The sequence below is a fragment of the Melospiza melodia genome, chromosome 4 (assembly GCF_035770615.1).
Source record: "Melospiza melodia melodia isolate bMelMel2 chromosome 4, bMelMel2.pri, whole genome shotgun sequence".
Lineage (NCBI taxonomy): Eukaryota > Metazoa > Chordata > Aves > Passeriformes > Passerellidae > Melospiza > Melospiza melodia.
In genome coordinates this window covers 94,943,036-94,955,668 of record NC_086197.1, presented here as the reverse complement: position 1 = coordinate 94,955,668, position 12,633 = coordinate 94,943,036, and the positions used below count along the sequence as shown (strand labels likewise).

The following is a 12,633-nucleotide window of genomic DNA, read 5'->3' as shown; positions in this document are numbered from 1 at the left end:
GCTAAAAAGATAATAATGAAAACTCCTGACTCTTTCCAGAGTCCTGACACAGCTTGGCTGTAACTGGCCAAAGAAACAAAACAACTCACAGCAGAATCCAATGAAACAATCACCTGTGGGTAAACAATCTCCAAACACATTCCCCATGAGCAAAACACAGGAGAAACAAATGAGATAAGAATTTGTTTTCCTTTTCTCTGAGGCTTCTCAGCTGCTTAGGAGAAAAATCCTGGGTGAAGGGATTTTTTCAGAGAATGTGAATGCCACAGGAAAGAGAAACTGGACCCAATATTCCATGTACATAACAAGTGCTGGGCAGAGGGGATGGTCCCTGTGTCTCCACGTGTCTGCACCCCACAGTTAAACCAAAGCAGCTGGCACTTCCAAAACAGATACTCACTGATATGTTCTAATATTTCATTGTGAGGTGATGTTAAAAATTACATCTGATACTCTTCTGAAGCATGACAAAACATTAAACATCTGGGCTGTTCTAACCCAGGGCCCTGCAGAGCAGAGCAGGAGAGGCAGATTCATTCAATCCCTGCAGGCATCCTGGTGAACCCCAGCACACAAGCTGTGCAAACAGTCCTTGTGGAATGGAAAACTTGTAAAACTCTTTGTCCAGCTTCTTTGCACCACTCTTGGATGGCAAATGTATCAGTGCATGAGGCTGGTGAGCCTCTGACAGTGCACATCAGGGTCTTTTCATCTGTGGAACATGCACCTGTTCTTTATTCCAAGGAAAAACCTTCTTCTGCTAAGGCACAGTGATGGGTATGAGGGAAGGAGATGAGGAGGGAAGAATCAAGGAATTTTACAAAAATGTTTTTATTTTTTAAAAAATCACACGGGAAAGCACTACATGCTATGATTGGTGAAGAGTTTGGCTTGCCAATAGTAAACAAATAGACCCTCTCTAATGGCAACATCAGAGACCCCCTGCTTTGATACTGACATTATGTAGCAAGCACAGAAACAGAAAAGGACACAAATAATACATATTTTTAAGTAAAATACATTTTACCACTAGATGTCCCTGTTAGAAAACTCTAATTTTGCACAAAGCTGTGTGGGAAACAGGGCAAATCACCTGAATTAGTGTTAAAGCTGCTGGCACAGGCTTGTAAAACCTTCAAAAGCTCAAGTGCCTAAATGACAGAAGCAGTGAGTGTTGCTAGCAACCACAAAAGATAAAGGTAAGGATTTAGTCTGTTCTTTCTGAGAACTGCTACCAGCTGAGATACAGCACTAAGATATGTTAAGTGCTGCATTTAGTATGCTGCTGTATTTCAGATATGTATTTAGTGGGAGAGCAAATGGCAGAAAGGTGCAGTTCTCTCTTTAAAGCAGCCAGCATAAGGCAGATGCTAGAAGCTGCCACTTAAACATGGTGACAGCCACACCATTGCCTTTCCCACACCTGCCCTGAATATGTAACACAGTTCATTTTGACCACAACTGATTTAAACAAAGATCCCTGGGAAGGCATGTCAACAAGTATCAGAACTGAGCTGACTTCAAGTTTCTGGATGCCCCACACATCAATTAATTTTAAGCTTGAATTTACTAAGAAAAAGCATGACACACCCCTAGTTTAAAGTAACTGGAGTGTATTTGCAGAGTTTTGTGTTAGCTGTTTTTCCTAACAGCGATGTTTTGTCATCTACATTATTAATGTTTGTTTCAGCTCTTCGGATGGACTGCACTTGAAACTCACCTGTCCCTACAAGCAGCCCACGAATGAGGACATCAGAGAGCAATTACACATCTCACTTTTGAAAGCTGCAGCATTTCCACAATTTCAGTGAATGGAAACACAGCTCTCACTTGTCCATCCGCAGGCTAATAATTTAAAAGTGCCTGTGCTTGTTGTCATGACAGGCACGTGATGGCACAATCTCCTGAACTCTGCTCGGGCCAGCTGTGAGACCTGACTGTTCCACACCAGCCGGCCTTTGCTCCCCCTCTTCCATGAGGCCACCCCTGTGTCTCCTCCACTTCATTGTCCACCTACTCATAATGACCAAATTATCACATCTTGGAGGAAGTCTCACCGCCTCAACCCATCCCACTGCTGCAGCTGGGTTTTGCTGAGGAAGCTGTAGCACTTTGCCCTTCCCCAGCAATGAGGAGAAAGGCAGCTCCAGCCAGGAAAAGGCAGAGAAAGTCTTTCCCTGCCTTATCTCAGGCACAGCCACCTTTCAGACCCAGAGACCAGCTGCAAACACCTGGAAAATCCTTACCACTCCCCAGAGAGTGAGCAACAAGAACGATCAGAGGAGGTGGAGTCTCGAGTTTGCAAATCAGAGCCCAAATTCAGTGGTTTTAATCTCTTGGTGGGAAAGAGGGGAGGAAGAATCCTGCGAGAACCAGAACGGCGTGCAGGAGAGAACCAGGTCCGGCTTTGTGACAGGACCAGGGCTGTGGGGCTGTCCTACAACCTCCGACCCTGCAGGTCCAGCTTTGTGACAGGACCAAGGCTGCAGAGCTGTCCAACCTCTGACCCTGCAGGGACAGGACCAGGGCTCAGAGCCGTCCTACAATCTCTGCTCCTGCTCGGAACCCTAAAGCCAAAGCCATGTGTGACACGGAAACTCGCGTTTAACCCGCAGTCCCAAAGCCTGCTCCCTGTTCCCCGTCACGGGATGTGTCAGAACACGCACAGAACCCCAGGGCTGTTCCTATTTCGGCTTCTCAGAGGAACGCGGTCCCGCAGCCGCCCGGGGGAGGCTCGGCCGGGCGTGGGGAGCCGGACCCGGCACAGCCCCGCTCCGCCCGGGCCTCCGCAGCGCCCACCGGGGATCCGCGGCCCCGCCGCCCCCTTACCCAGCTCGGTGCCCGGGTTCCGGCCGGCCATGGCCCCGCTCTCCGCCCCCGGAGCTCCGGGCAGGCCGCGGGCCCGCCCCGCTCGGGCAGGAAGCGGCGGGGCCGGGCCGGGCGCAGAGCTCCGCCGCCGCCACGTGGGGACCGCGCCGGGCCGGCTCGGCCGCGCCTCGGCCCTGCTGCTGCGGGCACGTTCCTTTCCTCAGGGACGTGCCACTCCTTTGGAAAGGCTGAACCTGCTCTTGGGGATGAGTCAAAGCACTGTCCATTCAAGGAGGAGCTGGTGCCACACGTACGCACGGGGTTAACAAACCTGCCAACCTGTAAAACTTCTAGTGGTACCCATAGAATGAAATTCTGGTGACAAAGCCACTGAAAACGTCACGGCCTTTACATTTTTTCCAGGACTGGAAAAAAAAGCCCACAAATTCCCCTGAAAAATATGATGTAGATTGTAAATACTGACGTTTACATGAAACAGTTTCCAACTTTAAGAAACCTCAAACTCACAACGGCATCGGGTAAAGCAGGGAAGGGCCATAGCTCTGAAACATGAGGACACTTTTCCTTTTTGCTTTTCCCATACCAAAAGTACCTGTGTGCTTTGAGACGAAATGGTTTTAAAGACAGCACTCTAGAAGTATAGATACCATTTGCACTGTGTACTTTAGCAGTCCAAATATTACAAGCTTTCAAGTACTTGTGGCGGTGCATCCTCCTCCTCCTTTTCCAGGCCACACTGTCATCTAAGAAATCCTTGTGATGCCTTGGCCTTGACAAACAGCACTGAGCTCAGCTCCTCTCGAGCTCATCAGAAACACTGTCTGCTTCCAGGAACTGCTGCTGTCTAGGGAGCTCTTGTTTTCTTTAGGAGCAGCCTTGGAAATTATTTTTCTTGCCCGAACAGCACATCCCTGTTCCCACACTTTCTAACTGTCTCAGATGAAACAGTGTTACCTTAGATATCTAAGTAAATTGGGCTTGTAAGTAAGGTTAAGTCCTAAATTAGGTTAAATGCTGTTAGGTATTATTCCTCTGTTAAATTGTTATGGTAAATTTTTAAGTTAGGTTTAAGTTAAGCACTGTTCCTGTTAAATTGTTAGGTTTAAGGTACAAGTTAACATTACTGTTGAGTGCTGGTAAAGCCTAAAAGCTTATTTCTTTTTATTCTCACTATCCTTTTGCCACTTGAACACACACACATCTCTCTAAACAGTACTTGGTTAATTTGTTTTGATTGCCTGGATTTTGTTTGGTTTTGTTGTTGCTTGTTTTTCCTTGGTGTGCCTTAACTGTCCTGTAAGTAGTAGAGTGAACTTTGTTGTCCCGTCACTTAATATTAAATCTGGGTTTTGCTGCTACCCTTACTGGTGACTTTTCAAAGACCTGTTCATAACAGTCCTTTAGTTTTCTTGGGATTTTTTCATTTCTTCCAGTATTTTAGTAGCCATTACTAAGTATTACGTTTCTATGACTATTATCTGTTTAATTTCTATGCATCCCAGAGCAAGCCATAAATGTAGAATAAGGGTCATGGTTTTCTGGTGAACTTGGGAACAACTAGGTTAACAGCTGAACTCAAGGTTAAAGGTTTTTTTCCTTTCCAAGATTCTATTCCAGATCTATGAAATGCTATAGAACCTACTGCAAATATGGAATAAAACCCACAGCATGCAAGAAGTTTCACCATGGAGCAAGGTGTTCAAAATCTCTAATTTTAAACACATCAAATTTCTAAATTAAAATTTTTATGCTCAAGTACTAGAGATGGAGTCCTCAAAAGCCTTAGTGGAATTAGCAAGACTGAACCATTTAGCTGTAAATCAGAGTTGCTTGTTTTTAGAATGAAATTCAAATAGGCAATTGCAAATAGGTATAGTCTGCAAAAACAAGACAGTAAGGACAGGTATGAATATGAAAAAAAAAAAGGTGTGTGAATAAATACACCTCACAGAATGCATTATGTAAAGCTTTCAGCATAACATTAAAGGAAATGACAAGTGGAAGAATGGCAATTATTTTCTTTAATGAAGAAAATATGATTTGTAACCTTGAAAGAGTAACTTTTTTATCCAGTCTGGAGGACTAAACCCAAGCTTTACACAGATTTGCAGCCAGCCTCTGATATTTTCATGTACAACCAAATACTTTAGGCAGCACGTTTAATTTAGGAATTTTCACTGTTTTTCTTTTTAGAGACTCATGTTTACATTCAAACTTGAAAGAATAAAAAAGATACAAAGCTTACAGATCAAAGAACTTGCCACCCTCTGTACCAACACTAAAACATTCTTTTGCTTTCTCTCTGTATAGTACAAACCCAAGATGCCAAGGATTACGTGATTAATGCAGTTGCTTTTCTATTTCATGAACCCAACGCTCAAAAGTAATGTACGAGTTTGGAGAGGCTTTTTATTTAGACAACTGAAAACAGTTAAACATTCAGAAGCAGCATACAATGAAACGAAACCCGAACCAAATACTTTTAAGTACATAATCCCTTCTTTTCAACTAGAGTCAATTCTTCCAACTTCCAAGGGAAAAAAAAAAAAAAGGTAAAAGCCATTGTATCTCTTCTTTGTAATAATGAAAACACACTACAATGAGTCTAATTGAGATTGGAGAGACTGGATCTTGGCTTGCACACTTCTTTGAAAAGACAGTAGGCAGTTATGCCAAAAAGCCAGCAGAACTCTACTACTTGTCTTTTGGGTTTTTATTTGGATGCTGAGTTCTCTTACAGACAACACCTAGCCAGTTCCACTGCATTCTCATCAATTACTGCCCATCTTTGCCCCAGGGAGGGAGCGCACTCTGGAAGGCTGCTGTCTGTCACTGCTCACTTGATTTAGTCTCGCATGTCCACGTGTCACATAACAGCTGCAGTAATCAGGCTTTCACTTCAGGAGTTGAGCTGTACACTGTATCTGAGTTTTCAGAGGCAATCTCTTCTGCAACTAAATAAAAAAGGTGTTATTTAATTTCACTTTAGATATAGAAACCAAAGAAATGTTGCAGGGATTGCTTAAGGAGCCCAGTTCAGTTTGTTTTCCCATTCAACCTGACCCAGCTGTTCTACCCCATCTGTTCTGCCTGCACAGCTCCAGTCTGACACTTACCACATAATCAACGTCAGGCAAATGCATTCAAAGATCTTTTGAAAAATACCAGAAAGCACTTGAGGGAAAGTACTTCTTTCATACTAAGGAATGCTATTATCTTGACTATCTTTTAACACTGAGGCAGTTGAAGCTGACAGTTCAGTTCATTACCTATTTCCTCCTCTGCAGTTCCTGGAAGGGTAGTCCTTGCTTTTGCTGCTTCTGCATTCTCCTCTTCTGTAGAGAAAGAGCAGAAAAACAGTCAATACCTTCAGTTCCCCCCACCAACCTTAATTAAAAAAAAAAAAAGAAAAAGCTAATTTCCATGTAATTCAGTGTTTAGGAAAAACACTTGAGCAAGTAATTCTATTAATGAATATCCACGTGTTGTTGTTGCCTCCCTCTCCCCAAGCTGAAAGAACCAGAGTACAATATAAATTAAAACTACCACACTTCTTTCTAGAGAGTCTCTCTTTCAGAATTATAGAAGTGGTATCACATATTTCTACTCCTTAACACAAAATACATCAGGCTCTTGGCTTAAATACCCACAAAGTGTCTATATTCAAAAAGCTTAATGGGTGTGATGTTAACTGCTTACACAACAGCTGCAGAAGTACATCCTTCAACCTAACAGATATGATCAGAAACCCTCAGAACAGAGGAGTTACTGTATGAAACTCAGTGTTTATCACTGATGATAGACTTCAAAGGTGCACAAGGAGTTGCCAAGTTTCCCCAGGAGCCAGCACACACTTACCAGGAACTACACACTTCCAAAGGCCATAGGTTTTCCCTACTGTTGTCTGCCACAGCCTTAGTGTTCCATCCTCAGAGCCACTTGCATATAACTCTCCATCGGGGCTAAATCTCACGCAGTGAATGGGACCAAAGTGCCCTTTGTAAGATTCTGAAGGGAACACGTCAACACTGTCAATTTCAAATTTCAGCCAACAACTGAAATTTAAGTACAAACCGATCAGTTTCTGATACAAAACAGTTTCCGTGAATGAATGGGTGTGTCAGCAATGGCTACTTTAGGCATTTAATAATTAATTAAGATATTAATGTTTCATTAACTGCAAGGAAAAAGATGCTTAGTTATTCTAGACAAAACTGCAAAGCAAGCCAGCAGCACAGGGTACACATAATCTGTTCATTCAATCACTCCTTCCACAAACAATTTTAAATGAGGACTGAATCAGTAAGAAAATGTGCTTTTTTTTGAAACAAATTTGGCCAACATGTCATATATTTCATAAAATCTTGTAACTAACATATCTAATGAACAGTATGACAATTTAGCATACAGCTATGATAGCAATACAGATTGAGAAATGTTTTCAAATAGGTGCAGAATTGTTGAATAGAAGTTTTAATTAGCTCTAGAATATTAGGTATACTGAGATAGCAAAAAATGTTTAACTGATTATATACCTTTTCATCATCCTCCTGCACAGCATGCTGTGCTAAGACCTCATTTGAGTACAACAGTTTCATTTACTGGTCATTATTTTATTAATACCTATTTCAGAACTCTTTATGATTATAGGAGACAAACATACCTAATTCTTCTCCTGTATTATAGTCATATTTATAGAGTTTAAAATCTTCACCACCTGCAACCAAACATTCTTTCGCAGGGTGAAGAGATGCAGAATTGATTGTAGCAGGTGCTTCAAATGATTTAATCTGCTCTAGACTGAGGGAGAAAAGTTTGTTAACAAAGTTCATATTAAAAAAAAAATCTTGAGAGCAAAGGAATTGGATTCTACTAATCTCAACTGCTTTTCCCAGAAATAAAATACAACCCCACAGAGTTTTGAAACAAGTTTTGATACTTGCAAATCATGCTTGTCAAGTTAGAAATGAGTTTAGATTAAGCAAAACAAAAGCTCACACATACAGAACTACTTTCTGGAATATGTTTAAGCATGTAACTTCCTTTCTTGAAACATCATAGAGATGCCAGTTCTGACAGCTTGGTGACTCTGGCCTTGCACAGCCAGTTTTTACCCACAAGACACTCATGACTCCACCTGTGAAAATTGGGAGTTGGGGACTCACGTTTCTGCACTATGAAAAGCAATAGTCTTCCCATAGGTTATCACCAGTATCTGTCCTTCTGGAACATACTCCATGCTGCTCACTGACATTGCCACATTTAGTGACTTCACCTCAGTCATGGTACTCCGGTCCCAGAGGCTTAAAAGGAAACAAAAAGGGTAAAAAAGATTCTCAGACTTCTGCAAATCAAACAATTTCCACCTCACATCCATGGCAAGACCTGCATCAAAACAGGCACCCATCAAGGAATGTGGTTTTATTCCACAGGTATTTCAGATCTTCCATGGCTTTATCTGCATTTATTTCACCTAGGCCAGGCTTAACACATATTCCCTTCTTTAAAATACTTTTACCTTTGCAGCTTAATGCCACAACATTAAATGGTATATACACTATAACTACTCAGTGATTCTCCTGGAGATTAAAAATCTTGATTTAAGTCTTCTAAGCAACAGACCTTGAAGATTCTATTCTGTCTTTTTATTTCAAAAGACAAAGAGGTACTAATCCCAATTTACAGAGGTTCATTGAGGATTATAAAGTTTTATATCTAGCAGTATAGAAGTATCTAAGTAGAAATTAAATGGTGCTGCTGTTACAAATAAAAATCTTTATTCATTAGCTGACTGCTGCATTTCTACAATTTGGAGGAAAACAAACAGGACTAAGCTCTTGCCTATCTTTAGCACTAGGAAAGTGAAGAAGACAAAGCAGCAGTAGCTCAGGACAGCGTGTATGCAAGAGACCTCATCTATAAATTCATCTTCTTCAGGAATACAAAGGGCATAAATTGATTATATGCAGTTCTCACCTCTTCTTATCAAGGAGAACACATCTGTGAACAGCACACATTTATGGGGAAATTAGAACTATTACCAAAATGATCTCTGATAGCAGAACAGAGCTGTATCAGGCATGCAGCTACACTAATCTAGGATCAGGTAACCTGTCTTACTCGTATCTTTTTCCAAAATAAGATAACTTCATCCTCACACAGAGCATGACAATACAGAAAACCCAAAGTTACTTTTCTTACCGGACAGTTTTATCATCAGCTGAAAGAATCTGTTTGTCATCACTGCTCCACAAGGCCTTTTTAATGCCAGAAGTATGTCCACTGACAACATCAGGTTCTTAAAAGAAAGCCAAATATTTTAATACATGTAATAAAATGAAATAACATCATGCAGCAGTTTGGGGGCTTCCTTAAGCTGCACAGATTTCCCTCTACTAGGGAACTGTAGACTGTAGAATTACTTCAAGCACTTAGGACTTTATTTGTAGATCTTATTGCAGGAACAGGATAAATGCAAACTGGGTATCTGACTGCCTTTCAAAAATTTCACTAGGTGAACATCGATGTTCTCTGGCTTCCTATCAACCATCAACAGGTCAGTATCAACATGAATTTAAACACTCTTAAATATTGTGGGAGTTGGTCTTTCACTCAGATGACTAAATTTTCATTTATTAGTCCAATTTCTAGTGTGTCTGCAGTGAACTGAAACATGCTCTGCTTGATGTCTCATTCCTGGAAGTGTGCAAGACCAGGTTGGATGGGGCTTTAATCAGTCCATGGAAGAGGGTTTGGAACCAGGTGATGTCCAACCCCAAGCAATTCTGGGACCCTTATACACCAAAAGGTCATAGACATTACATTTGTAAAACAACCTCAACATTTTTCTTAGTGAGTCCCTTAATTTCAGCAGTTTTATTGAACTCAAAAAAGCCCCCCAAGAGTCAGTTTTAAGAGCAGACTCACCTGCTTCTGGCTTGCTCAAGTCGTAGATACGCAAGAGCTTATCTTGTCCACCTGTTAACAGATAATTGCTATCCTGAAACAGAAGTTATAGAGAGTCAACTCTACTTTGAACCAAAACACAGCCTTTGTCTGTGAGTTAAAATCACAGCTTTTTCTCTCAGACAGCCTCTAACACACTTGTTACATTAACCCTACAATCCTAAAAACGAGCAGCAGTATTATTTACCTGTTAAGATTTACAACAAAAAAATCAAAAAAGTAGCTAATAGCAAAACATACTCAAGAGCTTATTTCCCTGGGGAATAAGGTATAAAAGTTTCTCATACCTGTGTAAAATCCACACTTTTGACAATGTGTTTGTGAGCCAGTGTGATTAGTTCATCGCCTGACACAGCATCCCACACTTTGCTAAACAGCAAAAAGAAATATTCCTATTTTAGAAGCATCAGCACAAATCAACCTGGACAGTCAGATGAATTTGTAAGCAATCTTTCCTGATACATCATTTTATCCTAAGTGCTACGTTCTTATAAGTTATAACCTAGTTAGTCAATAAGAATATTTTATATGCTTTTACTAGAGCTTTTTTGGACTATGCCACCACTTTTCCTTTATGCTCTTCTTCAGGACCATGCAAACCAATTAACATTTTAGTTTGAAGACAAAGGTGGCCCCTCTCTGCAACTTCATTAATAAAATTTGCCCTCTACTAACAAGATTCAACTTGCAAAATATTCATTAATACTGCAAACAGCACAAACAACGTAAAACATGGAAGAACTAATTCACTAGAAGTTTCATGTCATAAAACGAGGCTAACTGCTAGATGAAAAATAAAAATCCCCCTCTCAACTCTGCTATAACTACAGTGCCAGAAATTAGAGCTGCACAGAAAAGTTAAGTAAACCAGTATAATTAGCACATCAAGAAGCAATCATAGTTGTTCAGCATGACACAATTAACTGCAGCTACATTCAAGAAGGCAAAAATCTAGGTTTTAATTTGGCTAGCCCAAAATAAGCTAACAGTTACTAAAGAGAAACAAATGAATCAGTAATTTAGTACAGATTGTTGTCACCAAAGAGCTACAGATTAAAATCAAAACAGAGACCAAGAAAACAGTGTACACTTACGCTGTGAAATCTGCTGCTGCTGTAGCTGCTTTAGTGGCATCCGTGTTCAGGGTGGCACCCCAAACAGCCCCTTTGTGACCCAGAAATGTGCCAATCCAGTCTCCTGTGTCCCCCTGGCGCAGCATGGGCTTGCCATCTTCACAGAAACAAAACCAGCAGTCAGGTAACACGGTAAAAGAAGGAAGCAGCTTTTTAGAAGAAAAAATATTCCGTTGTACCGGTGCATGGAAATACCCCATACTTTACAAAGCCACTCTTTGCAGAGGGGTTCAGCCGTTTAAATGAGTTCACATGTGCAGCTGTACTTGCTGCATGCATCTAAACTGTACCGACATTCAAATGCTGCTGCAAATGAGACAGAAGTTGCCTGGTAATAGTCTGTAACTTTGTCTTAAGATAGAAGGAAGGTGGAAAGGAACATTTCATTTAGGTTTTATTTTTACTAAAGTTTTTTTCAGCCAAGACAAATTTGGCTTGTTCTTTTTTTTTACTTTGGAACAATACTACGAAGTCATCGATATGTAGAAACACATCTCATGGTTGCAGAGAGATATGATTAAAACACAGAGTGATACAACAATGAAGTAGTAATAGAAAGCCCTTCCTATAATCAGTTTTTTCTGGAAGGCTATCAAAGAGTTGTTCACGCAAGATGTAGAGCTGTGGAAGCCCTTCAAGGCAGAAAAGGATTTAAAACTTATGCATGCAAAAGATTAAAATACACATGCACGAAAATAAAACGCTATTCCCACAGTGAGCACAGAGTTCTCATCACGCCGTGTCCAGCAGGGCAAGGCAGCTGCCCTGGCCAAACCAGAGCTCGCTTTAAATCCACAGGCGATGGAAACAGGAACTTTTACAAACAAGCCATTCTGGAGAGCTCCCACCCCCTCAGCAGCCGGGATCCCGACCGGGCGCATGCGGGCTCGGACACCCCCGGGCTAACCCGGCAATGAAGCACCCGGAGAGAGCCGGCTGTCGGCTCCCTTCGCCATTCCAGAGCACACCGAGGTGGTGTCACCCCCCCGAGCGTGGCCAGACAGCCCCCGAGCCCCCTCCCGCCCCACCGCCACCCCTCGGCTCGGCGATGCGCGGCCTACGAGCGCCGGGGCTGCCCCGCGCCCACCCCCGGGGCGGGGGATCCCGAACAAAGCGGCCCGTCCCGCTCACCCTTGCAGGCGCTAATGAGGAAATATCCGTAGGGGGTGACGCCGCTGAAGGCCAGGTCCACCACGGGCCGCGTGTGGCCGGAGCAGGTGAGCGGGGTCTGCCTCATGGCCATGGCGGCGGCGGTAGCGGGGGCCTGGGCAGGGGCACGAGTCCGGCGGCCCGGCGGGAGCGGCGGCGGCGGCAGCGGGGGAAGTGACGGGCAGGAAGCGCTTCCCGGCGGACGCGCGTCACGGGCGGGGGCGCGGCCGCTGCGGCGCCGCCCCATAGGGGGACGGGCCCGAGCTGCCCCTTGCGTGTGATCCGTGAGAGAACTGTTCAGTCATCGTCGCGCTCCGTAAGGGGTCGGTGGGCTGCTCGCCATGCCGTTCATCCCTCATCACGCTCCGTGGAGGAACGGCGAGCTTTTCCCCGTCCCGTTAATCCCTCGTCCCGCTCCGTGAGGGACCCGTGCATCCCTCGTCCCGCTCCGTGAGGGAACAACGAGCTCATCCCCGTCCCGTTCATCCCTCATCCCGCTCCACGAGGGAATTAGCGAGCTCCTCGCTGTCCCGTTAGTCCCCTCATCCCGCTCCTT

The 12,633-nt window shown here is 43.2% G+C and overlaps 2 protein-coding genes across 5 annotated transcripts in view; both read right to left on the bottom strand.

The window, feature by feature from the left end:
* Positions 1 to 2,899, bottom strand: part of DERA (deoxyribose-phosphate aldolase) — a 45,245-nt gene extending 42,346 nt beyond the window's left edge. For all 4 annotated transcript variants that reach the window (XR_010027638.1, XR_010027639.1, XR_010027640.1 and 1 more), the window contains exon 1: positions 2,830 to 2,899. Coding sequence is in view for 1 of the 4 variants with exons in the window: in XM_063155647.1 (XP_063011717.1) it covers positions 2,830 to 2,860 (31 nt within the window). In the remaining 3 variants the exon portion in view is untranslated. The remainder of the gene's footprint in view (positions 1 to 2,829) is intronic.
* Positions 2,900 to 4,827: 1,928 nt separating this feature from the next.
* STRAP (serine/threonine kinase receptor associated protein) lies at positions 4,828 to 12,235 on the bottom strand. The gene is made up of 10 exons (XM_063155646.1): positions 12,060 to 12,235; positions 10,890 to 11,025; positions 10,083 to 10,164; positions 9,757 to 9,829; positions 9,031 to 9,127; positions 7,995 to 8,132; positions 7,493 to 7,629; positions 6,688 to 6,837; positions 6,099 to 6,164; positions 4,828 to 5,783 (listed from the first exon to the last, which is right to left on the bottom strand). Exons 1-10 carry the CDS (start codon positions 12,169 to 12,171, stop codon positions 5,716 to 5,718), a joined length of 1,059 nt encoding a protein of 352 aa, XP_063011716.1. The 5' UTR covers positions 12,172 to 12,235; the 3' UTR covers positions 4,828 to 5,715.
* Between the last annotated feature and the right edge of the window lie 398 nt (positions 12,236 to 12,633).